Source organism: Pimephales promelas, chromosome 24, assembly GCF_988280905.1.
Source record: "Pimephales promelas chromosome 24, fPimPro1.hap1.1, whole genome shotgun sequence".
Classification (NCBI taxonomy): domain Eukaryota; kingdom Metazoa; phylum Chordata; class Actinopteri; order Cypriniformes; family Leuciscidae; genus Pimephales; species Pimephales promelas.
Window position 1 is genome coordinate 6254353 of NC_142792.1, and position 25948 is coordinate 6280300.

The window sequence follows — 25948 nt, forward strand, 5'->3', positions numbered from 1 at the left end:
CTGTCAATCAAAGCCCCATAAGCGCAACTACAGTAGGAGCTTAACGTTGAACAGAGAGCAGCGTGTTCGCATCTCAGTGTGTAGTTTATGAATAGACATCGCGAAATCTCGTTATCTTTACTTAGATCCTTAGCATTCCTTGGTTTTCTGTAATTCCTGCCTTTATGAGATGGAGAAGAGGGCGCTTTGGACATCCTGTTATTTTGTGCGCTTTGTAACCCTCTTCCTCTGCGCACGAGCGTCAGTGAATCTGCCACAGTGTAAAGAGGTAAACGACAACATGCCACCTTTCTGTAAAATATTTTAAATATCACGACCATTTTAAACCAGTCACAACCTATACAAATCTTGTTTCTGCTTATGACATGATATTTAAAATGCATGCTAAAATATTATACGGATGATATGCTGTGAGCTTCTAAAATGCTTATTGTTATTTTGTATTTTAATACACAATCATAATGGTTATTTTTGAACATTATACGCGATGAAAAAGCAAAAAGAACATCTTGTTATTGACATTAAAATGGTTAGATCCGAGACTGACGAGGATCCTATAATATGATGACGCGGTCTCAGCTGACCAATCAGATGACAGCTCGATTATTGTGCGTTATGCGCTGCAGTTGTTTTATAGCTTGTAAAATGGATTCATACGAACTTATAACATTTTATGCAAAGCGAATGAGCTCTCTGGATCTCCACCCTCTATTTGATTTGAAAAGACTGGTGTTGTTCTTGTACAAGTACACTGATTTGCCTTTATGTTTGCACATTAAAGGGCCACAAAGAATAATGAATTCTGGGCAGAATAACAGCCTCAGTTACCATTTGCTTTTAATGTATAGAAAACGTTCTTTATATCTAAAATACGGGTTCGGAACAACATGGGTGGTGAGTAATGATGACAGAATCTTAATTTTAGGGTGAACTGTTACTTTAAGAGCATTTGTGAGGGGGGCTGGCTGGACTGGGGCAATAGTGACAGGTGCAGGTGCATCATTAGTGATAATGTGTTTGCTGTAACCAAGCATTACCAGATGACAAGCACCTCCATGGGGATGCATTTATCACCTTACTGAAGGCAGTGTAGCCAACAACTTCATTACACTGTATTATACAGCATTTGGTGCTATACTAAGTTATGTAATTTAATGTATGGCATGTGCTCTTCCTTTGTGTGTGTATTCAGTGGATTTGGCCTTTGTGTGTGTAGTAGACCCCTAAAGGACAGGAGAACAGGAGGTGTGTCTTTCAGGGCATTGAATACAAACTGATTTGCATAACAGATCTATCAACAAAGACGCAGCACACACAGGAGGTATTTAGTGGCCTCATTATTTCAGGTTGTTATCAGTGTAAATCAGACCCTAATACATTAACATCCACAACCAATAGTAATGAGTGATTGTCATGACAACAATCGCAGGGCTCCTGGCTGTTGCCCTGGTGACTGTCCGGGGACAGAAGGCAGATAGAATGATCGTCCCAATCCTCCCCTCCCACCGTACACACACACACACACACACACAGACACACACAATATCTGGCTATCTGTTATATGTGCCTGGGAGTTTGAGTGTTTTAGAAACAGGAAAAGATCAGATAGGGCTGAGTGGGGTAAGATGTGTCACCTGCTTAATCTAAAAAATGTCAGAAATTTTGTCATGTGACCATATGTTTAGAAAGGCCACATTCTGTAAAGCTGCCTGTGTTTTTGATAAGAGCACATGAGAAAAAAAGATGATCATGTTCTATGTACATGTATCCAGGATTATACATATTTCTTGCTGCTGAATGTATACAACCATGCCAATTATTTTGCTAAAGATTGCCCTTATATATTTTATTTGAATTACTTTATTTTGTTTTTGTTAAATGTTTTATTTCATACAGAATGATAGTTGTGCAGTAAAGGGATCAATTGTGCCATTGGCTCAAATAAAATAATCATTGTGCTTTGCCACTAAATGAAACACTATTATAAAATGTGCAAAAACAATTCACTGCTGTAAATGTCTGAATAGGTCAATGTGTATATGTTTCAGATATATGTTGAGTAGTTGTAACATTCCAAAATTTTTCTTTGCTGATTTATGAACAAAAAACCCCAGATATAGTCCCGTTTAATGACCATAACGTGTGTTTGATGTAGTATGTCTGAATATGTCGATATCTGTGTGTGTTTCAGACAGATTACTACTTTGAGTACACAGAGTGTGACAGCACAGGCTCCAGATGGAGAGTTGCCATTCCTCACAGACAGGGGAGCTGCACGGGCCTGCCAGAGCCAGTCAGAGGCACAGACTGCAGTAAGAAAACAACCAAATATAGACATGCTTCATGAATATGCACTACATTACTTAAAAATCAAACCAAGTGGCTTTTAATTTAAAGTCAATGCATGCTCAAAAAAGTATTTGGACACTTTTAGCGGAAAATGTTCACAATTATTATTTTATACTTTACTATTTTTGACTTCATGCATACATAATATCACAGTTTGTTAAAAGTAATTGCAAAACTAGATCATAAAAAACGCTTAAGTTAGTTTTGAGAAAAGCTCTGGGCGCATTTCCTTGGTTTTATATTTAGTTAGTTATCAAAAGTACTTGTCAAGTGAAGAGACGGGAAGGCTAAGTATGGCAACACACACTCGGAATTTGTCCTCTGTATTTAACCCATCCAAGTTAGTGCACACACACATTAGGAGCAGTGATTAGTGTACACACACACGCACACACAGAGCATTGGGGCACCTCAGTCGTTGCCAGCATTGAGAATCGAACCCACAACCTCTCTAACCATAAGGCCACGACTGCCCCCAATAACAATAACATTCAGTGAATGCGTACACTGTTAAAAATAATAGTTTTAAAAGGAGGATTCAACAGCATTCCCATTAAAGAACCTTTAATTGAACCGTTTTCTTAGTGTGAAGGGCATTTTAATCATCTAAAGTAACCATTTTCACTAGTAAGGTCCTTTTGTACAATTACGGAAAGGTTCCATGAATGTTAGAAGTTGAACATGGAATAAAGAACCTTTATTTTTAAGAGTGTATTGCGTCAGTCTGTTCTTATTTGTTCGCACAGCTTTTTCTTGTGAAGCTGGTGAGTTTTTGGAGATGTCCTCCCAGCAGTGCACGTCATGTGCGGCTGGCTCTTATTCGCTGGGCAGTGGTGTGCGTTTCGACCAGTGGGATTCCATCCCTGCAGGATTCAGCAGTCTGGCCACATACATGGACTCAGGAGGTTCAGGAGACGAATCAATGACCTGCAACAAGTCAGTGCCAAGTTGCAGGCCAATCTGAAATATTTTCTGTTTATATATCATATATTCTACCAGTTTACACTGTATTATTCAATTGCAGTTCCTCATGGACAGCTCAGGGAACTCACTTGGAATCCAATCGTGACGACTGCACAGTGTCGCTGGTGTACGCGGTGCATCTCATGAAGCAGGGATCCGTCTCCTTCGACTATCAATATGTCGACAGCAACGTCTTCTTCGAGTTCTTTGTGTGTTTTACTTTATACAGCTTGCAGTTTATTCTACAATTGCGCTGTAAGCGAAACTATAACTCCCAAAAAATCCCGTTTGGTACAGATTCAGAATGACCAATGTCAGGAGATGGACCAGACAGGGAGTGAGAAATGGATCAAACTCACCACCAGCGGAGAATGGGGAACACATACGGTTAGGAATCGTGCATATTAAATTAATATTGAAGAATTTGGATGTAAATTGACATCTAATGTAGTTTTTGTACGTCGCAGGTAAATCTGAAGACAGGAACGAATATTCTGTATTGGAGAACCACGGGAATGCTCTTGGGTGGCAAACCAGTGAAGCCGGTCCTTTTGAAGAACATCCAGATCGAAGGTGTGAGATTCTACCAATGTCAACATGTGTGACTCATGCCCTTCTTACTGACAAATCATTATACTTTTACATGTTTTGTGAGCAGGTGTGGCGTACACGTCAGAGTGTTTTCCGTGCAGGCCGGGCACCTTCAGTAAAACTCCAGGCTCTTCCACATGTGACCTTTGTCTCAGGAATACTTACTCTGGAAAGGGAGCCAGTTCGTGTACACATTGCTCCGAGACTCAGTATTCCCGTACGAATGCAGATGATTTCTTACATATGGCTAGTATCTAGTAACTTAAACACACCATTCCCAGCGCACGTTTGTGTGTAATGTTTTTCTACATGTGTGCATGTTCTAGAGGAGGGATGGTCGCGGTGTAAAGAGAGGCCTCCTTGTTCAGAGAAAGATTATTTTCAGATCCACACGGCCTGTGATGGTGAAGGCAAGGTAGGATTTAATGCAGAATGTGTTTTGTTGTAAATGTTGTGTGGATAATTGGTTAATTGTTAAGATCACGGTATCATTTTAGACCCAGATACTGTACAGGTGGGTGGAGCCTCAAGTGTGTGTGGAGAATGTGACTGGTGCTGTCACACTGCCACCTTCTGGAGAGAAAGAGGACTGTCCACCCTGTAATCCAGGCTTCTACATGCACAACTCTTCTACCTGTTTACCTTGCCCACAAGGGACTTATTCGGATGGTACTGCAGGTATATGGACACACACATAAACATAGATACATACTTGTGTGTATTATTAAGTTATACTTTTGGTTTACTGATACTGTAATGGAGATTTATCTTGACACAGAATGTCAAAGATGCCCGGGAGGAACTGAACCTTCTTTAGGATATGAATACAAGTGGTGGAACATCCTTCCGAGGAATATGAAAACATCTTGTTTTAATGTGGGCAACTCTAAATGTGATGAAATGAATGGTAGGTGTAATACAATATAAATATATATATATATAGAGAGAGAGAGAGAGAGAGAGAGAGCATATTATGTATATCATATTTGCTTCTGTAGGTTGGGAGGTGGCTGGCGACCATATTCGTAGTGGAGTGGGTGGCTCAGATAACGATTACCTCATCTTAAATTTACGAGTGCCTGGATTCAAGTAAGTCAAATCTACAATTATCGTGTAAAAATTCTGCCTGTGCACAGAACATTTAAAGACGTTTACCTTTTATCTCTCTCAGACTTCCTACTTCTGTGGACGATGCTTCAGCTACTGAGTTTGGCCGAATCACATTTATCTTTGAGACCAACTGCAGCGCAGACTGTGAACTCTATTTCATGATAGTAAGACAAAAAAAATAACATAAAAAGTATGTGAAAAACATTATGCAGTATGCAATGATAAATTAAATGCTACCTCACAATGTTCCGTATTTAATTTAGCAGGTGGCCCAATCATTATGATAAATGAAGTTATTTAATGAATCAATATCTTCTCTGTAGGATGTAAACAGGAAGAGCACAAATGTTGTGGAATCATGGGTAGGGAGTAAACCTAGACAAGCATACACCCACATCATGACCAAAAATGCTTCTGTGTCTTACACATGGGCTTTCCAACGTACCAACAAAGCCATTGATGTAAGTGTTTACCAGAAATGAGTCTAAAGTACCTTTTTGTTGCATGGAAAACGTTCTCATTCGCCGTCTGTCTCTCCCAGATGCGTCACTATGTAAATGACATCGCAAAGATCTACTCAATCACGGTGACAAATGCGATGGATGGCTCAGCGTCTGGTTGCCACGCCTGTGCAATGATGAGTCAGCAGGACGGCTCTTCTTGTGTCCCCTGTCCTGCCGGACACTTCATCAACAAAGACACTAACCAGTGCCAGGAGTGCCCGCCCAACACCTTCATCTCCGGGCATCACATCTATGGGCTCGAGGCTTGTCAGCCCTGCGGTCCTGGTAGCAAGAGCAACAAGGTAAGAGTAAAATCAGAAGAAATGCTTGACTATATATGACAGTATAACTATATATAACATCCAAAATGTGTTTTATTGTGTGCGTTTGTGTCCAGGAACACTCTGTGTGTTTTAACGACTGCACCTTCTCGCATATGGATCAGAACCGAACCTTCACCTACGACTTGAGTGCCTTAAATTCAGTGGGGTCAATCATGAACGGGCCTAGTTTCACCTCCAAGGGAACCAAATACTACCACCAGTTTAATATCAGTCTATGTGGGGCTGAGGTATTCTCACATACAAACATCTCTATTTTCTATTTTTAACGGACTTCAGTCTAGCTAATAATAGATTGCTTTAATAGAAAATAGAAACAGGAACAATTGCTTTTGATCTACATGGTCAGTTTGCACTTTTTACTCTCTCTCGCAGGGGAAGAAGGTGGCGGTATGCACTGACAATGTCACAGATCTGTCTAGTAAGGACGTGCAAAATGAATCCGCTGACCTCAACAATTTTGTTGAGACGTTTGTGTGCCAATCTACCATCATTCCTGCAGATGGGCGGGGCTTCAGAACAGCCCTGTCGTCTCAGTCCATCAGCCTGGCTGACACTTTCCTTGGTGAGATTATGTGGTTTGTAACCTTATTTAATGTTATTTAACAAACACTAGCATTCAGAAGCTTGGGGACAGTGAGATTTTTTAAATGATTTTTGAGACAAGTCTCTAATGCTCAACAAAGCTACATTTATATTATTAAGATTTTTAAATATTACTAAAATATGAAATCTCTGTTTTCTATTTTAATATATTTTAAAATATAATTTATTCCTGTAATTGCAAAGCTGAATTTTCAGCATGATTACTCCAGTCTTCAGTGTCACATGATCCTCCAAAAATCATTGTAATCTGAAACTGCTCTGCTACTCTGAACGACTCCCGCTGCTCTGTAGATTCTTTGATGAATAGAAAGTTAAAATATTTTTCTTGTGGCATTATAAATGACTTTAATGTCACTTTTGATAAATTTAATTAATCCTTAGTTTGGCTGACTCCAAACTTTTAAATGGGAGTGTATGTTAAATTACTTTAATGTAATTTGGTGTCAGTCTGTTATGTCCTTCTTTAAGCAAGTCTGCTCAGGAATCAGTGTCAAGCCTGTGTCAATGCCTTTGCCACAGCGAAACCATTGACTTGCAATAATCTACAACAGGGGTTCTCAGGGGCCCTCAAGATCCACTTTCCAGAATTTAGCTCCAATCCAAACTCTCCTGCCTATAACTTCCTAGGCTGTGTCCGAAATCACCGAAATAGGGCACTAAGTGAGGGGACAGCCTTTTATAGTGATGCTCAAAACCATAGTGGACGTTATCGAGTGCACGCATTCAATCCCATAATGCACTGCAACAATGAGTGTACAACCTATCAACAAACCCCTGATCTACAATAAATTTTTGTGTTTAGTTCCCTGCAGAATAGAGGTGTTTGAATTGCTTACTTGTGTCTCATTTTCTTCATGCTTCCATTTCTCAGGAGCTTCTGTTGAGAACAGTCTGGATGGGGTCACTGCCAGCACAGACCTCTTCTCGGAGTCGTCACGGAAAGTTCCAGATATCAACTTCTTCTATCGGTAAATGAAGAAAGATTCAATTAAATTGTTAAAGATTCTTAGTTGATGTGTGCAATGATATTACATTAATAACATGAATGTTTTTTTTTATCAGCTCACCGCAGCCCATAGCATCCTGTCTGAATGGCCGTAGCACAGTCGTGACTTTGCGTTGCAGTCCTGAAAAGAGCCCACGTGGAGAGCTCACTGTGCCAAGGTGCATTTATTCAGTTTGACATAACTTTTTTCAATTTAAAGTTCCATTAAAATGTGCATAGTAGAGTAGCTCAGTAAATTGAGAAAAACATTTTTTTTAATGGATAATTAATTTATAAATAAAACCCAAACAGGACGAGTTAAAAAGTCAGTTACATTATTTGTATAAGGTGAATTATCATCAAAGCTCAACAAATTGAAAACTCAGTTATTAATATGTATGCTAATACGAATACCAGTGAAGGTTTGCAGGCCAGTTGCAAATATGCAATGAATATAAAATTGCCAGACCGATTAATTACATTTACAAACATTTTCTTTGCTTACAGAAAAGACACATTAATCACAAAGTTTTTAATGGAAGCCACAGAATAAAACTATTTAAAAGATAATTGTGACTTTTGACTTTATAGTTTGACTGAGTTATAAAGTCAGAATTTTTACTTTTTCTTGCAATTGCAAGTGTATATCTCTGACTTTATATTTCACAGTTCTGACTTTATATCTCACAATTGCAAAGAAGAGCAAGAAAGAGCTTAGAGAAAAAACATACAAAGTAACTCCCGATATTGTGTCTAAAATAATTTTTCGTGTAAATGTTTAATTATATAAAAAGAGTTTGATGTGTGCCATTTCTTGATTGTGTGTTTGTGTGTGTTTAGCAAGTGCCCAGCAGGTACATGTAATGGCTGTGAGTTTCATTTCCTCTGGGAGAGCTCTAGTGCTTGTCCTCTCTGCACTGAAGCTGACTATCACTCAATAGAAGGAGCGTGCAAAGGAGGAGTGCAGGTACATCTCTAACTGTACCACACATGTATCTATTCCAATTTATTTGACGCCTTAATGATCGTCCATCTCATAACAGGACACCCTCTATGTGTGGAACGAGCCAAAACTCTGCACTAAAGGAGTTCCGCTCCTGAACAAGACCTCTGCCCACTGTGAGGTGGTCGGCCAATGGGTGAAGGCGGGAATTGGGGGTGGAGCCTTCATGGCCGCCCTCTTGGTTTCTCTCACATGCTATTTCTGGAAAAAGAACAAGAGGTAAACAAGCTGTCAATGGAAACTTAGCTTCAGATGTAAAAATGCTTTTTAATTTTTTTTTAAATCTTTTTCTTTTTTGAATAGGCTTGAATATAAATACTCCAGACTAGTGATGTCAGCCAATAAGGACTGTGAGTTGCCAGCAGCGGACAGTTGTGCACTAGCAGAGGGAGAGGGGGAGGAGAATGATGACGATGTCGTTTACTCAAATACTCCTTCGTTACTGGGTAAACTGAAAGCTATCGCGAGCAAGGTCAGTTACTTGTCAAATTTAATTTCTGAGTTTTAAAAATATATATTTTACTCTACCATTTAAAAGTTTGGGGTCGGTAAAAAGGCTCTTCTGCTCAACCAGGTTGCATTTATTTGACGAAAAATATAGTAAAGTCAGTAATACTGTGAAATATATTATATATTAATATCTTTTATGAATGCTTAATAAGCTGTTTTGGTGCATTAGACACATTTCTTAAAATGATCAATGTTAAAAACAGTTATATTAAATTGACAAAGATATTTATTTTACACTTTTTACAGTTTAATGCATAATAAAGTATAACTTTTCCTACTGATCTTAAACTTTTGTAGAGTTATGCATAGAAATTGTAAAGAAATGCTTGTAAACAAATGCTTGCATGAATGGGTATTATATGGTACCTGATATTATTTACATATTACTGGAGGCGCAACAAAATTTTACCACCTACAGTCAAATTATATAACAAAACAAGTATTTTTTTTAGAAATATCAAAATAAACACCAATTCGTTCACTCATGAGGCAGCAGTATATACACTGCCTGACCAAAAAAACAAAGTCGCTGTTTGGATTTAAACTTGAGCCTGATGAATCTTGACATTGTGATTCTGGAATATAGCCATTATGTGTCTTCCTACATAGTTATTGAAGAAATGAAAAGCTACATGCTCCATCAATTAGGGTATAATAAGATAATACACATATAACATGCTAGAAACACAATCATCACAGTAATAATGGTCCAGTCATAAACTCTTAAAAGCATTTGCCAATTTAAATCCAAACAGTGACTTTTTTGGGGGGAAAGGAAAGAAGACCTCAAGAAAACAACTTTTGTTGAAATTGAGATTATAAGAAAATTAAGTTGACAAAATAAGACATGGCATCCTGGAACTTCTGTAATAAACTGAGAGATGGTACAAGCTTTCTGTGGTAATTGACAGCTTACCACACTGAGCTTTTGTGTAGTTTGTGTTGTCATTTCATTGTTTGATTTACCTTTGTTTGGCTGCAGGCAGATGGAGACAACAGTGAGTCAGTACAGCTGAAGTCTTCTCAGTCAGAGAGATGGGTTTGGGGATAACTGGAGAAAAAGAGGACCACTACTGATGGAGAAAAAGAGACAAATACTCATGGAGTTTTCGGTTTTCAGTTTCTCAATATTTACAGCCATCCCCCGTCAAAAGTCCCAGAACATATCTCTGTAGGGATGCAATGTTTTGTGAGACAAAAAGCAGGAAATCTCTCTCTCTCTCTCTCAAAAATTAAACTAAACCCTATAAAGTAACTGCGTCGCATATATATTTATATATACTGCTAGGACATGTCAAAAGCAAATATACCACAAGGCATTGCTCTCTGAAACACATCACAATATACCACACATCCATCCAAGCACGGGGCATCAGAGATACACATTTGAATCAGGTGTGTGTGTGTGAACAATTGAAACCAATGAAACTATATGTTTGCATGTATGCGAATAAGAATATGTTTGAGAGAATAAGTTATCTGTTTCACACACTAGCATTCACACACACACAACTATATCCAGTGTTTGGCCAACAGATGGAGACAGAGACTAATCACCAAACAACAGCTTTAGTTTGATCTCAATGCCAAACATCACACAGCAGATCTAAGAGTCAACAAAGGCCCTTCCTTCATGTATTACAGAGAGGTCCACCCTGTCTCCACATCTCCCTTCTAGGGAGAACAAGAGACAATACAGTTTTCTACTTTGTATTTTGTATTGTTGTGTATTTTGAGCTGTATAAAGTTGTTATAATATATGTTTTGTTTTACTCCCTAATTTCGTTTATGCTTTAATAAAATTGAAGAGTGCTTTAAACGTGAAGCAAGTGTGTACAGAAACGCGCTCCAGACTACCAGCTACCAGAACCATTTCACTAGAAGATCCTTTAAATAAATAAATAAAGGTCCACGGTCTATGAACCAGCAAGGATATGTATCATTGAAAAACAGGATGTGACTCACAGTAGCTCATTCCTTGTTTACCTAATTGAAAATCCACAAGTTTGAGAAAGAGATTAATTATCTGGACATCCCATGGTGTGAGAGTTACTAGACAACCAATAGACAAATACAGTTTGCACTCAGGCATAAAAAAAACCCATCAAACTGGCCACTGACATTCATTCATTTAACATGTTTACACAATGTATTTACATTTACATAATTATTATTCAGCTTTGCTAGTGCTTAACTGTAATGTATGCTGGAATATGCATAATTAATAAAAAAATGAATAATGTTTTTCCTTTTTTGGAGGCAGATATTTTGGAATATATTTATGTCAGACAAGTACAGTTTATTTAAAACATTTTTATTTTAAATAATATGTTGGTTAAACAGTAATGCAGATATATCACATGGTAATAAATTATCCAGATAATTCAATACTTTGTAATGATGCAGCTATTTAATCTGTGGATTAAAATATACCTTTAGACCTCAAAAACTGATTACGAGTAGGGACGTATTTTAGGAAAATGACAGAAACAGCTCGCCGAGGTTATGGCTTATAGGTTAACTCTCATTGCACTCTTTCAGCTGTCATTGCATGATGCTGTTTGTTTTCAGGAGAGGCCGTTATTAGGTCTTTCTCCCCCCTCTATTTCCTAACCTCTATTTCCTGCATCCTTTGATCTCATCTCCCTCTCTTCCCTGACGGTAGGCGGAGTAGGATAGCTCGTTTGCCTCCTGGCGGTACAGATGCACTTTGAAAAGATCAGTGAGGGAGAAAACAAAGAGAGTAGACAAGGACGAGAAGAGAGTCACCAGGACACAAAGCCCCAGAGCGAGCAGATGACTAGCCTAGACTCTCTCTCTCTCATACAAATACAAATTTTCATATTTCGTATTAACTGAAAGTAGGGAAGAGTTAGGTAAGCTGTGACACTTTTCAAATGATAGAAATATTTTGAGAATATCCAGAATATGTTAAGACCAAATTGAGTATCGAAATAATTTATGTAACTATACTGTATATCAAAAATTAGAAATATTCTGAATAAAATGTACTTTGATAAAACACCACGCATTTTACTTTAACATGCTTAAAACATACATTTAGAGCCTTTCTGATTATCTAATAATATTACAAAAATTGTGCAGTTTTTGGAAGATTAAGGAATTGACGCATCTTACCCCACTCTCCCTAACACTTCATCAGATAAATGATTGTTTGTGTGCAATTGTACAGTACGCTTATGTCATCGTAAAATATATACAGCATGCGATTGATATATTACACCAACAAAAGAAAATTGCATCTACGTGTACGCAACAGTCCAAGAGAGAAATAGTGAACGTATCCTTTTGTGTGCATTGCGAAGTCCAATCTTACATGACGTGGGCATTTTTGTACAGTTCATATGCTAATGGCCTATTTCCAAGATCTGTTTAATGGTTGCAAAAATCCATAATTGCTTCTCACAATCTATTCCCCTCACTAGTTTTCATCTTACAGCTGCAGTTAGACCTCAGGCAAAAAAAAAAAAATCCACTCAGCAGCTGAGCAAAAATATCTACATAATTAAATCTGATGGAGTCCGAAAAAAAGCTTCATATTCAATGGTAATAGTTTGTGATGGCATGAAACGGGGCTTTGAAATAATACATAAGGTGTTCAAAGTGTTTTTTGTCATGTAACATAGGCTTCCTCTAGGCATCATACTTCTTTCCCGCTCTGTGAATCTGCTGGTATAAGGTCATGGAGAAGGCCATCCCGAGCAGCTGCAAAATAGAGGAAGTGACATCAGCATGGGTGTGTGCATCAAACAGGATGTCTATGCCAGGATGAGTGTGGTCATAATGCTTGTACCTGTAAGACCAGCACACACATCGCGATGGTTCCAAGCAAATGTTTGTTGTCGCTAAGCCATTCCTCAACCTTCTCGTAGCAGCCCTAAAGGTCAGAAAGAATGAAGAGGTGCGTTGCAAAGTGCAATAAGATTATGAGTCAGGTTGGAGTGGCTTTAAAACTGTTTGAAAATGTTTAAAAACTTTTTTGACAACGTGCATGATATTCATAATTTAAAAGTACTACCTTTTAAGCAGTAAGCTACAGTATAAGCTATTAACAAACTACATTAAAGCTGTTTAAAGAGGAAATAAAATATACAACTCATTTACATTATTAATCTGGACGATTACAGAATTTATGACGACCTCAATTAGAGTGACACGTCATGGGAAATTCCATCTAAACAACTTGTAAACTACTAGCACTAGCTAAAAAAAGGATTCATTTCTACAACTGAATAAAAAATATTTTAGTTTAACAAAATATTTTTGTATTCTAGTTTAAAATAATCCCAAAATTTCCTAATTAAATGAATCATTGTTCAATCATTACTCATTTTCATATATATGCTCGATAAACTGCATGTGCCCCAATAAACGACAATATTTACCAACATAAATCGATACTAAAACAGTGTAATGAAAGTATAGTGAATTAATATAAAGGCATTAAAATACGTTTTCAGTAATAAAATAAAATAAATAGTATAAATGATTAATTAATATAAAGGCATTCAAATAAGGTTCCCGTAATAAAATAGAATAAAATAAAAACATAGTATAAAGGATGAACAAAAAAAAAAGGGCATTAAAATAAGGTTCAAGTAATAAAATAAAACAATCGTACCTGTGACCAGAAGATGTTAGTGGCGTTGCGACCGCACGCTCTGTAGTGCTCCTGGCAGCATCTGTCTGGCACTGTCTTCTCCTGCAGGGCATCATGCCAGTCTGTGTGCCCAGTTACACCACAGCACTCCCACTGAGAGAAAGAGTACATTTTCAGATGCATCATTCCCACACTCCAGAAACAAAATTTTTGCAGACGTCTGCATATTGTTCAATACTAGAGACTTCATGAGTTATCTTCCACAACTACCACAATCAACTACCTGAACTCTCAGTGACCCACCATTACTGTCACTGACGACAGTATATATCACACCTGCACTCATGCACACACACACCTCAGCTTGGATAATGTTCCAGGCGTTGCGGAGGCCGACGTTATTGTCCGTGTTGTAGAGGCGTAGGCCGTCTTTAAGATCCTGTTTAGCATTATCACTCACCTGCAGAAGAGTTTAAATCACATTTTCTTCACGAGTTACAGAGCAGATGTTTGGAAATGAAGAAAACTTTAAGATTACTGAGAGTCAACCGGGATATCAGGTGTGTGGGCTGTTGGTGTTGTCAGGATTGGTGTGGGTAATGAGAGTCTGTGCACGGTGGGTGGTATGTTCTGTGATTGTGTGTGTGTGTGTGTGTGTGCAATAGACAGACTGAGAGGGTGTGTAATGCATGGTGTTCGTACTGTACCTTGTCTGTGTACACGAAGAAAAGGATGAGCAAAATCAGCTCTGCCAGCAGAATAATTAACAGAACAATGAAGAACTATAAGTAAAAAGAGAGTAAAAGTAAGTAAACTATACACCGCTTTACATAAGACATATACATTACATATTTATACTGTGGAATATTTGATTGCGAGTGGTCACTGAGTTGTCAATTAACTGCTTGCTTATTAGCATGCATTTTACTAATTATATTGGCTGTTTGTTAGTACTTATAAAACCGTATTCCGCATGACCATATTCTACATCCCTTAATCCTACCCAATACCCCTTATTAACTATTAATAAACAGTAATTAGGAGTTAATTGAGGCAAAAGTCATAGTTAATAGTGAGAATTGACCCCAAACTAAAGTGTGGCCATGTATAATATATATATTTTTCTTAGCGGAGGCTTCAAGCCAAAATACTTAACAAGTGTCACCCAAAGGCTGACAGAAACTATAAGCGAGTGAAATTTGACATGTTTTTGCATCATTCATAATAATGGTAGCAGTTGGAACGTGGGAATGGAGACAGGCATGCTTTTGTTTCTCACTCGCAGCATCTCATCAGCGCAGCTTTCTCTCCACTCCCACACTCTTCATCAACGCAGCGCTACAAAGACCCCTGATGCTGCACGCCGTAGTGTGAATCATTTACACGAGCCACACTTTGCACCATAGTAGTTTTCTGGACAACAATTAAAAATGCTTTACTAAATAGACATACTCAGAAGTCTGTAAATATCTTGTTTTAATGTTTAACACTATTGCCCGGATTCATAGACAAAGCCTACGCTTAATCTAAGACTAAAATGCATGTTTGAGCAACTTTAACCTTCATACAAATAATATATCTTTTTTTGTTTTGTTTACTTCTCATCTATTCATTAATGCTGTGTTTTGGAGATATAATGTACTTTTGTATCCATATACCACACAATTCCTCAACTACACCATTAGCTTTCATATGAAATATTATTTTTTATGATACATTGCATTTATGCTCTAGTACTAGGCCTTCATTTCTGTGTAAAATTTTTCATATAAATGCTGGATTTTTTTTATTTTTTTGACACATGAAGAAACTATTTTTTTTTTCACATTTCCCATTCATTTTGACCCCGAAGCCCAGAAATGTTAATTTTTTTTTACATATCTTCAGAACAACCGAATCAAGCCCAGTTTTGTGTGTATAATTTGATAATTTATGAAAAGTCACAAAATCTTATTCCACTGAGATGAAGGGAACCTTTTTTTTTTATAATGGGTAAAAATTGATTGGGGTCGTATAGACCCCATGACCCGATTGAGGGTAAAGGCCTATATGCTTAAAGTTGATGAAAAGCTTATAATTAACTAAAATCATAAAAATGTCAAATTTTAAATAAATAATCTTCAAATAAAACATTCAAAGTGAAATGCTTGCTAAAAAAATGAAATATTTTATTTATTTACATGCATGTCATATGACCATTAACCGGCAGCAAAGACCCATGAACATATAATTTTTTTGTTAAATTACTGAAATATTAATCTCAGATGGTACTCAAGTAAATATTTTAGGTCTTGGCTGATAAAAAAAAAAGTTTTTGTGAATCCCTAAACTAAACAATCAAATTTGTATGTGCTTTGTAGCATACAGTATATAACATGCATTATTAAAGCTACACTGTGTAACTTTTAGTTTATTCTTAGCTAAAAACACTTAGTTCTTTCAAAAATATATGTGCTCATTAATGTATATTTACTTCATTCAAATAATAAAGTATTCTTGTGAGCGTATAATATGCCATTGAAAATACATACGGGTAAGGGGTTCTAATGTCGGTCGCCATGTTGCCCCTCCATCTTGAAAGTACATTAGCCAAAAGAGGGACATTCCCGTTAATTCAAGCTTCGCTTTTTCGCGTTTACGTTTGAATTAACACTCATGGACGAGGTCGAACTGGAAGCCATGTTAATCTTGGACTACAATGGCCACCGTAGGAGTTAAAACGAAATCGGAATTGAAAGGAACAGAAACTAATATTCACTGGATGGTCACATACCTTTTCACCGCTAGATGGGGGTAAAAATCACACAGTGTAGCTTTAAGAAACATGACAACCCAAGATTACACTAACCCAGGGTTAAAACAATCCTGGGTTAAAAATGTGTTCATTATACTGCGTGCATTGTGGGAGATGTAGGTGTTGACTTACACTTAGCAACAGGCACTTGTTCTCCTTGATGGCACCGAGGCAACCCAGGAAGCCCGTTACCATGACGACGGAACCCAATGTAATGACCAGATTGGCGGCGGAGAGGGAGGGGAAAGAGGGGGAGAATGTGGCAAAACTGCCCTGAGAAACAGACAGCCAGATGCCGACGCCTAACAACCCACAGCCCGACAACTGAGGAGAGACAAAGAGAGTGTTTCATATTAAAAAAACACACAAAAACTAAATCAAACACGCATAACCGTTCAGTTCGGTAGTATTCTGTCAGGCTTTTACTTGTGTAAAAGTTTTATAAAGTATTAGAGCAACTCTTCAGTTTCCATCTTTGAAGTCAGTAGGTCTCAGAAGCACCTGCACCACTTTGTGAGCTCAAAATCACTCAAGGTAAGTTATAGTTAGTGTTGCAGGACTGAGGTAGAAATGTGTCTGCATGCCTAATCAACAAAACGATATCTGTGTCAGCTCTCCCTGCTGTGAGAGCAATATAAATGCTAATAGGACCGCAATAAAGGTTGTTGAGTATTGAAGTGTGAATTTTGTGTGTGTGTCTAGACCGTACAAGGTGTGAAGTAGTAATTTCATGCTCAGGTAACTGAAATGTAAAAGTATTCCAGTCTGCTATAAGAGAAAGTTAGCTAACAAACCTGCACTAGCGCCAAAAACCCAGAAAGAAAAAAGATGGTACATGTTTGTGCATGTCATTGCTGCAAAATTAAATTTTAAACAAAAATGTCAAAAATGCTCTGGTTTATCCCAATTTACCAAGCAGAGTCAACTATAAATAAACCATTCACATTTTTAAGATCACATTTGTGTATTAAACATATTTATCTTGACGATTCAACTCTATTGTCATGGCCGATGATGACTGATAAATTACTGACACACGCAAATATATATTTACAAACCTTTATGTTAGATGCGATTAATCAATTTGTCAGCACTAATTAAAATAAATATTAACATGTAACTTTTTAATAAATAAAACTAAATCAATTAAAACTAAAATCAGTTGTTTTAAATGCTACAAGACTTCAGGCATCATCAACATTATAATTTATAGTATGAAAAATGGACATTAATTTTAAGATTAGCAAAAGATAAACATTTAACAATGCTAAATCATTTGTGTTTTTAAATATTAACTTATAATAAATGTAAGTTAAAATAAATGTAAAACTAAAATAAATGTCTTTAAAATGAAAAATTTGTAGGGCAAGATGTTCTCTGTTAATCCTCTCTAACATTATGTGTGTCATTGCAAGATATGCCCTAGAGTGCAGCGGTCTGGCTCCCCACACACTCCTCTTTTGAGTTTAACAGAAGGTGAAAAGATGTGTCATTCAGGTCCCTCGAGAAAATACCCAGCATGCACTCTGAGAACCACGGAGAATCTAAAATGAACCAGAATCCTTACGCTCGGAAAATGATGAGTATGAATAATAAGAGATAAAACAGGTGTGTGTGAGCGAGAGAGAAAGAGAGAGAGAGAGAGAGAGAGAGAGAGGGGGAGAGGGAGAGGGAGGAGAGCAGTGAGGCAGAAAAATAGGTTAAAGATGATGAAAATTTTTCAAAAAAGCCATGGAAATGAAAAGTATGGCACAGTAATCAAAACGTCTGAGAATAAATAATTAGGGAGCAAATGCAAGCAAGAAAAATAAGCCAAAGAGCACAGAAACTAGAAAATAAGAAAATAAAACATAAACAGGAAGAGCGAAGAATAATACTATTCTGTCCACAGGAGCAGACAGACCATGCAGGATAATAAACAGCTTTTAACCCAAATTTTAATATTCACGATGCACTACCAGAATGAAGACACACAAACAAATCAAACTGAATTCAATCTATTCTCTCTGCCATTGGAAAATCCTTCATAATGGGTTTGTTCTTAATCTAATCCTGCATTTCAAACTGGGAGACGGTTTGTTTGTGATGTAACACACGCAGCCTGCGCCACACATTCACTAGATAAATGACCTGAAGTAGCATTGAACACAATTGAAGGTGCGTGAAGAGAAGATCGTAGAAAGGACAGCGATAAGAAAAAAAAAGGACAGGGAAAAGAAAAGGAATACAGGGCAACCATTCATTTTCTCCATAGGGAAATAGATTTTTTTATGAAATCTTACAAAATGTTAAAGACAGACCTACTATTTGCTTCTCTTGAAGCTACCAGCCTGCATTATTATTTCAACTAGGTTTTAAAATAATTGTGTTTAACAGCAGTAGTGAAAAACTACAAAAGGCTTACCCACAATGCTACAGAAACTTCTGAGTTGAAAGAAGACAAACACGCCAAAAGAGTTTGTTAGTTGAATAGTTTTATATATTTCCATCACTTGTAGTTTGATCGTGCTGTGTGCAATGCTTTATGGGACTGTAGTTCTTTCCCTCACTATAGACGTACACAGTTTTGTACCATTAGTAATGTTTCACCTTGTCGCTGCTGGTTGGTCATGGCTTATAATGGACTTATAGAAGACTTTTTTAAATCCCTATGGGTGAAATGAAAAAAAAAAAACTTCTGGAACCAGCGCCGCTGAAAAAGGGGATAGGCACTAATGCACTCTATAGAAAAATTCAGGAAAAAGGAAAAAGATGGAAACAAGGATATAGGAAAGGACAAATGACAGGAGACAGATAGAAAAGGAAATGAATGGAATAGTAACATTAAAAAGGTCAAAGAATAGGAAAGGGAGTGGAAAAGAAGGAAAAGAAAGAGAAGACCAGATCAGAAAAGGCCTGGAAAGGAAATGGGAAAAGACAATCCAGGAAAATGAACAGAGCAGGAAATTAAAAATAAAGCAACGAAAGAAATAGATAGATACAAAAGGACAGGCAAAGAAAAATGGAAAGGAAATTAAAAAGGAAAAAAGGGAAATTAATAGAAAAGGACATGGGAAAATATAGTATGCAAAGGAAGAAAATTTAGGTAGCATTGATGAATAAGTATTAGAAATGAGATGCCACAACAAGAGAGAGTCAGTTGTTAACAGGCCACATATGCAAAACTGACCTCACACTCACTAACGAGTGTACTGTGTGTTTGTGACCTTATGAAAAGTGAAGCGAATCTGGCCCTAACTTTCTGACTCATGTATTAAACATGGAGCTGCAAGCCATCAGGCTCAGTAATGTCAAAAACATGAAATATAGATTAACGGCAACCTAAACACCCCTTCAACTCAACTCAGAAACATCATTACCATCCCATTTACACCCTAGGCAAAATATAATAAAAATGCACATGATTTATCAACTGGCTTTCACATAAGCAGGAAGATCAAGGGTTTTTGTACTATTATGTTATACAAAGACTTTATTGAACGCCTCTCTAAAGTTAAACCTTGTAATTCAGATCAGAAAAGTAATTTCTCTTCAATAGAAAAATTTAACTAGCCTACATAATGAAATTCCAGCAAACCAAAAGAAAACCAAAGTGCTTAGACAAACCGTTCCATGTCAAGATGATTCTATATAAAGCTTTCAGCGTCTCCTTTTCAAATCACTTTTATTTTTATCACTACCTCCTCCGTCTTTCTTATTCCCTCTCAGCACCACTGTTTAAAGTCTACCAGCGTCAAATCTCCAGGCCTTTGCAATCTTTTCATAATTTCCCTATTCTTTTATGTTCCTTTCCCATCACTATAGGGGTGTATATGTGGGTGTGTGTGCAGTGGGAGATTTCAGATCAGTCGGGACTCGGGAGTTTTTTTTCTCAAGTTTCCTGCTTGTGATTTGGTGCATCCGTCATTAAGCCCTCTCAGAATCAAACAAACAACACAAAGACTCAGCAGATCAAACGAGAAACTCACAGAACCATAATCTGACACAGACTTCCTGTTGTATGTCCACAACAACAACAAAAACAACACCACAGATGAATGAAAAGTTAAATGGTGAGCCTATAAGAGATGTTAGAATGAGAGAGTGAGAGGAAAGGAGGGCGCTTCATTTGAATGCTCTGGTTATTACTGCCTTTGATCTAAGAGCATTTAACACCTCATGAGGAACCTCCTTTCCTCGGCTCACATGACAAACCCTTACAAAACATTGACATCCATTTTCACCAATATACTCCAGTTATAACCAAGAGCGTCATGTCCTTTCAAACTGATTTGTGAGCTAAGCGCATTTTGAATATAATTGTATAAATAATTAAATACAAATAATTAGTACCTTAAATTGATTTCTGACGGAAATTGGTATTTCTTTTAAGGGTTATATGCCATTTGCATGATTTTCAGGTTGTTTGTGATTATTGAGATTTTTAGAAGCTGTTTTATTCACAACTAGCAGTTTACTTTAGATTTCAGCCTACACAAAGATTTAATTCATTTCTATGCTATCAAAATAGCTGATAATACTTTTGATAATACAAAAGTATTATCTAATATTTTCACGATTGTGAGAGAAAATAAAAACATACAGTATTTATGTGCAAAACAAAAACACCACGCATCTTAATCCAAATGGCATTTGCCAATAATCTCACATGAACACCCACTGTTTGAAAACCCACTCTCCTCTCAATAAGAAGTTTGCCACCATGGGCACACCTAATAGCACCAGAATAGTGCAAATAGAGCTGTAATATAAAAATGAATAGCTATAATTGACAATTCTACAATCCCAAGTATGAGTGAAAATAATAGTGATGCCTATCAAACACCATTAATAATCTTTCCCAAAACTCACATCAATGGCTGAGCCAGAAATTAACATTGCTGAGCCATTCAAACAAACAGCGCATTGTTTCGAAAGTGCCACAGAGGCACCATGTTAACTTCTGGAGAAATCCTCATACACACACTAGCTTACAACAGTCTCTGCACATCAAAGATGGATAAGAGAAAGCATTTTTTGTAAACAAGTAAGTGTGGATAATTCATGGCATACTGTGTGTTGATACTCACCCAGAACAGCAGGTTGAAGAGGAACATCATGTATTTGACACAGCACAGGCATCCACGAGCCATCTTCAACTTCTCGAACTCTAGGAGCAACACAAACGACAAGTCCAGGTAAAACACAACATACTTCCCACGGGCAGACACGCGTGTATCCTGAGGCTTTCCTCCTGGCGGGACCGCAACTACGGCTCCTTCGTTCTGTGCCGTTTGATCTTTGACATTTGAGCCCCGGGAGCCATAGAAAGCCCCCACTGCCAGGCGGTGACCCCGACGGGCCGCCCGGGTGAATTCTGACTCTGCGCTGTCCAATGAGGGGCTACGCTGGACCTCGGATTCGTGGCTCTCACACCTCTGCATCATCGGATGAAGGCAGAGCAGAGGGCATGTTTCACACACAGACTCACACAAGCTGCAACTTAGCACTTAGGAAATTTACCATTTGAAGAAACAGACGCGCTCGCATGAATACCAGAACTTTGGAGGTTACGGATGTCTTCTACTCCAATGGGTCTTTGATCTGTAATTCCTCTGCACTGAGCACGCCTTCTCCCTGTGCTTGGTATTTATCTTTTTCTTCTTTCTGTCTTTTCTATCCTGCGTGTGGGAATGTGGACAATGCGTTATCAACTTTCCCCGCTCTTTCACTGGTCTGGTTCAGCATGATTGGCTTCGTTGCATCGCTGCCACTTTTTTCTCTGCACGCTCTCGCTTCCCTGCAGTGCTATTATTAGAGATTTTGCTCTCCCGGCTTTTTCCATCACAACTAGCGCTCCGTCCCTCTCTCTGCATCCTCCTACCTTCATCCAGTCATCCCTCTCTCTCTCTCTCTCTCTCTCTCTCTCTCTTTGGCTCCTCCTCCTACACTTTGGCCAATCTGTTTGCAGGTCAATGGATGCGTTATCTATCTCCCTTCCCACGTACCTTTTGAAAGTATCACAAGCCAAGCGAGAAAATGAAAGCTGATTGAGGGAATAAAGCATATCCTAGCACATGTATGTGCAGTAGTATGTGTAACTCCGGCGAATTTGCATGTGTCCACATGCCATTTCGCCTAAGAGCAATTCTTCAGAGAGATTGTGCAGTGCTAATGTTTCCAAATCATTTCGCTGTTGTAATAGCCTACCATGTGTAGAGAGTGCACCTTAAACACACATTTACACACAAACTTTAAAGACAACATGCATTTGCTTTGTTTTACTGCCTGCTGAAAATATGAACCCAATAAAGGGATTTTCGCACTGGGTTATGAATTTGCTGCTCTGTAAAAATGTGATTTTGTTTTTTATTCTGTCAAAGTTAATGTACAAACTTACATTACCGGTAATTAAATATTTTTAAAAAACTGACTGCATTGTTAGAAAACATACAAACCCCCCTACACTGTAAAAATATGCTGTTGGTTTAACTTAAAAAATTAAGTAACCTGGTTGAACTGGAAAAAGTGAGTTAATACAATGAAGGAGATTGATTTAATCATCAGAAACTCAAAATAATAAGTTATCTGAACTCAATAAATTATTTAAGTTAATTTGACAAAAGAAAAAATGTTGTGATAACAAATCTTGAAAATATTTTTTTACAGTATCTAAAACATCCAACCAACCAGCTATACCAACAACCCCACAAAACACACTTTACTTCCCTGAACAGCATTAAATTAATAGATACCAATTAGATTAACTTTGAGATGTTTGAGGTTAAGATTTGGTTTGAGACTGCAGTCTCTCATTCCCATTTCAATCTATCAAACCAAAGTCACATTCATAGAGAGTCTTTCCTGTTGATATGATCCTGACTTAACCACTGGCTATCCTGACCTCTAATGTGAGCATGTGTGTGTATATTTCTGTATACCCTGTGATACTATTTTTTTAGCTATAATTCCTATTTCCCTCCAGTGCTCTTTCCACTCTAATTAAATGGCATAGTGACACTGTGTAACAGTGTGTATGTGTGTTGTATGGAGTTGACTGTGTATTTCACCCTGAGGATGTTTTGTGAGATCTGATGTACTCAGGAAACTCATTAGACAGGATTTTATTAACTGAAAAATCCAGGATTTTATTAACTTTTTTATTCTCACAGCTCCACACACTGCTAGCTAATTTGTACACCTATACGTTTGAGGGCCTCCCATAAATGTAAATTGCCTATTTTGGCACAGTTTTTATGGGGATTTAAACTTATAACTGTGAGGTTTCACTATACAATACATTGGAAGCACTAAGAAAGTTAATTTATGTTTTATAAATAAATTGAATATTTTAAGCATTTATCTTTTTGAAAAAAAAAATACAGTCAAAACAATATTTTGCAATAAGATTAATAACTATTTTCGCAACAATTAGTTAATGCATTAGGTATCCCGAGCAGCAATTTTTAACAAGCATTTAATAATCTATATTAAAATTCATTGCTAAAAACTATATTTGTGTTAATTTTCGTTCATTAAAGATTAAATAATGTTAATTTATACAACCAGAACTGACATTTATCATGACTGACAGATAGCCATGACTGGGTTAATACATTTCTTTCAAAAACATAAAAATTAAATGGTGATTCTAACATTTTCAGTGTGATTATAACTTATAAGATCATAATTTGGGTATTGCGAAACATTTTTGGTGAACTATTTGCTCAAAAAAAAAAAAACCCTCCTTATTCTAATCTGTTCTTCCAGGAACAGCACATGTCCAATTGCCCGAAAAGTAGCGCATAACACAATGCTTTTATGGAATATTTTATGGCTTGTGCGTCTCACGTGGGAGCTGTCCGGGTGCCTGAATAGAACATGACAGCAGAAGCAGTGCAAAATATCTGTTCACAGGTACTTAACGCATCCACAGCCAAGAACCAGTCATTAATTATACATACAGAGAATAGAGGACAGAGAGGATTGCAAGACATCTGATGGAGAGAGAGAAAGAAAGAGAGAGAGTATAACAGAATTTCTTAAAGTTAATTGATTTTCTTAATATTTATCAAAGTCTTGCTGAACGTGTCATGTTGGTAATCTGTCAGTATGTAAATCAAGCAGAAAAGTACTATGTCTGGAGATCTTTATATATATATATATATATCTACAAAAGATCTACAAAACTACTCAATCACATGCGTACTAGTTTGAGTTGTAAAAATGCTTTTAATTAACTTTTTATTCAGATTTATAGCTTTATAATCATAATGGATATTACATATTATTATATGTGGGGAAAATAGTACAGAATCTTTAATATTTCTTATATTAGACTTTTTCTTTGTTTTTAAAAAACAAAACAAAATTGCTGTTTATATCTAGGTTTTGGATCCCACAGTATGTAATAACTGCTGAGGTGCCCAGATGTGTGTTTAAGGAAAATTATTTAAACAGACTTTGAGGAAGCACACTCATAAAACACTATAACGAACATCTGCTTGCCGATCTGCTCTGTTTCACACCGAACACACACCTTCTCTTTGTACACTATTCAACGACAATCCCTCTGAGACAACAAACTTTCCTCTTTAACGTTTCTCACTGTACATGACTGTGGTACAAACAAGCCATTTATGTTCAGATGAACATGCCAGCTTGCATGTAAAGCGCACTCTCAGGGCACTCAAGAGGGATTTATTCCTGAACAGTCTGCCCTATATGTAAATCAACTACCATTAACTCTTCATCCAGGGAATGCTCGTTGACTTGCTGGCAAAAAAAGCACTTTCCAACACTTTCTATGGGAAATGGAAGTTGCGTACTGGGAAAGAAGGAAGAGAATAAGTGCTCCTCCCTCCAGCAAGCAAAAAGCCATTTCAAACTGCTGTACTTTTTGTTTCTAAGAATTAAACAGCAGCTACAGTCAATAAAGAGCATGAAAGGTGAACAGGTGAAGTCGCATATGGTGTGTCATAAGCAACAGCTTACTAAGTATGAATCACTACTTGCATACTAAATGTACAATTGTACATACTACCCTAGTGAAAAAAAGTATATTTTATTGTATTTGAAATATATTGCCTTTTTAAACATTGCAAAACCAAAAATTTTAAATATATTAAATATTAGCGTCATTCTTTTACCTATTTTCACAATACAACTTTTAACACACTTTAAAATAACTGTATACTTACTTAGTATATTTTCAAAAAATAAACTGAAAATTAAGTTTAAAAATGTGTATTTATTTGCACTTTATTAAAATATTTTAGGTATATTTTAACTGTGCTGGAAAATGATCATTGCATTGAAATGATGCATTTATGCATTGAAAGTAAACTTTAAAAATACATTATTATACAATAATATTTTGTACAAAGCATAGCTAAGTTTTATTTGTCTAATAATGTACATTTGTTATTGAAGACAAAGTATGCAATTTGTAGTATTTGGAACAAGCTTTTTACTTAAATATATATCACATCGACTGATCGACATGTACTTCGGGAGGCCCGAGTTTCAGGACCTTTTCTCTCCCACGACTCCCACCTCACTTCCTGTCTAGCGACTGTCCTATCCTAATAAAA

The 25948-nt window shown here is 37.1% G+C and overlaps 2 protein-coding genes and 1 long non-coding RNA gene across 5 annotated transcripts in view; 1 reads left to right on the top strand and 2 right to left on the bottom strand.

The window, feature by feature from the left end:
- Window positions 1-12358, top strand: elapor2b (endosome-lysosome associated apoptosis and autophagy regulator family member 2b). Its single transcript, XM_039667930.2, has 22 exons — window positions 1-268; window positions 2192-2312; window positions 3096-3285; window positions 3374-3521; window positions 3610-3699; window positions 3780-3885; window positions 3971-4120; window positions 4230-4318; window positions 4401-4581; window positions 4682-4810; window positions 4902-4992; window positions 5075-5177; window positions 5337-5474; window positions 5555-5818; window positions 5914-6087; window positions 6233-6422; window positions 7335-7431; window positions 7526-7627; window positions 8289-8415; window positions 8492-8670; window positions 8755-8923; window positions 9944-12358. Exons 1-22 carry the CDS (start codon window positions 170-172, stop codon window positions 10010-10012), a joined length of 3006 nt encoding a protein of 1001 aa, XP_039523864.2. The 5' UTR covers window positions 1-169; the 3' UTR covers window positions 10013-12358.
- On the bottom strand, window positions 2170-7436 carry LOC148965157 (uncharacterized). Its single transcript, XR_016150109.1, has 3 exons — window positions 7300-7436; window positions 5059-5798; window positions 2170-2307 (listed from the first exon to the last, which is right to left on the bottom strand). It is a non-coding gene; the product is annotated as an uncharacterized LOC148965157 (long non-coding RNA).
- The window catches only part of tspan9b (tetraspanin 9b), a 17052-nt gene continuing 3187 nt past the window's right edge, over window positions 12084-25948 (bottom strand). Inside the window, exons 1-8 of one of the 3 annotated variants that reach the window (XM_039667934.2) lie at window positions 21879-21994; window positions 21446-21525; window positions 16509-16700; window positions 14290-14364; window positions 13941-14042; window positions 13604-13735; window positions 12776-12859; window positions 12084-12687 (exon numbers count right to left, since the gene is read on the bottom strand). In XM_039667934.2, the coding sequence (XP_039523868.1) occupies window positions 12616-12687; window positions 12776-12859; window positions 13604-13735; window positions 13941-14042; window positions 14290-14364; window positions 16509-16700; window positions 21446-21508 (720 nt within the window). In that variant the 5' untranslated portion in view covers window positions 21509-21525; window positions 21879-21994 and the 3' untranslated portion in view covers window positions 12084-12615. The other 2 variants (XM_039667933.2, XM_039667932.2) reach the window with 2 other exon arrangements.

Bases quoted from the DNA above. Each gene is read 5' to 3' on its own strand.
- elapor2b (XM_039667930.2), top strand. From the start codon at position 170: ATGGAGAAGAGGGCGCTTTGGACATCCTGTTATTTTGTGCGCTTTGTA. The intron at 3,700-3,779 runs GTTAGGAATCGT...TGTACGTCGCAG, and splicing joins GAGAATGGGGAACACATACG to GTAAATCTGAAGACAGGAAC. The intron at 4,993-5,074 runs GTAAGTCAAATC...TATCTCTCTCAG, and splicing joins TTACGAGTGCCTGGATTCAA to ACTTCCTACTTCTGTGGACG.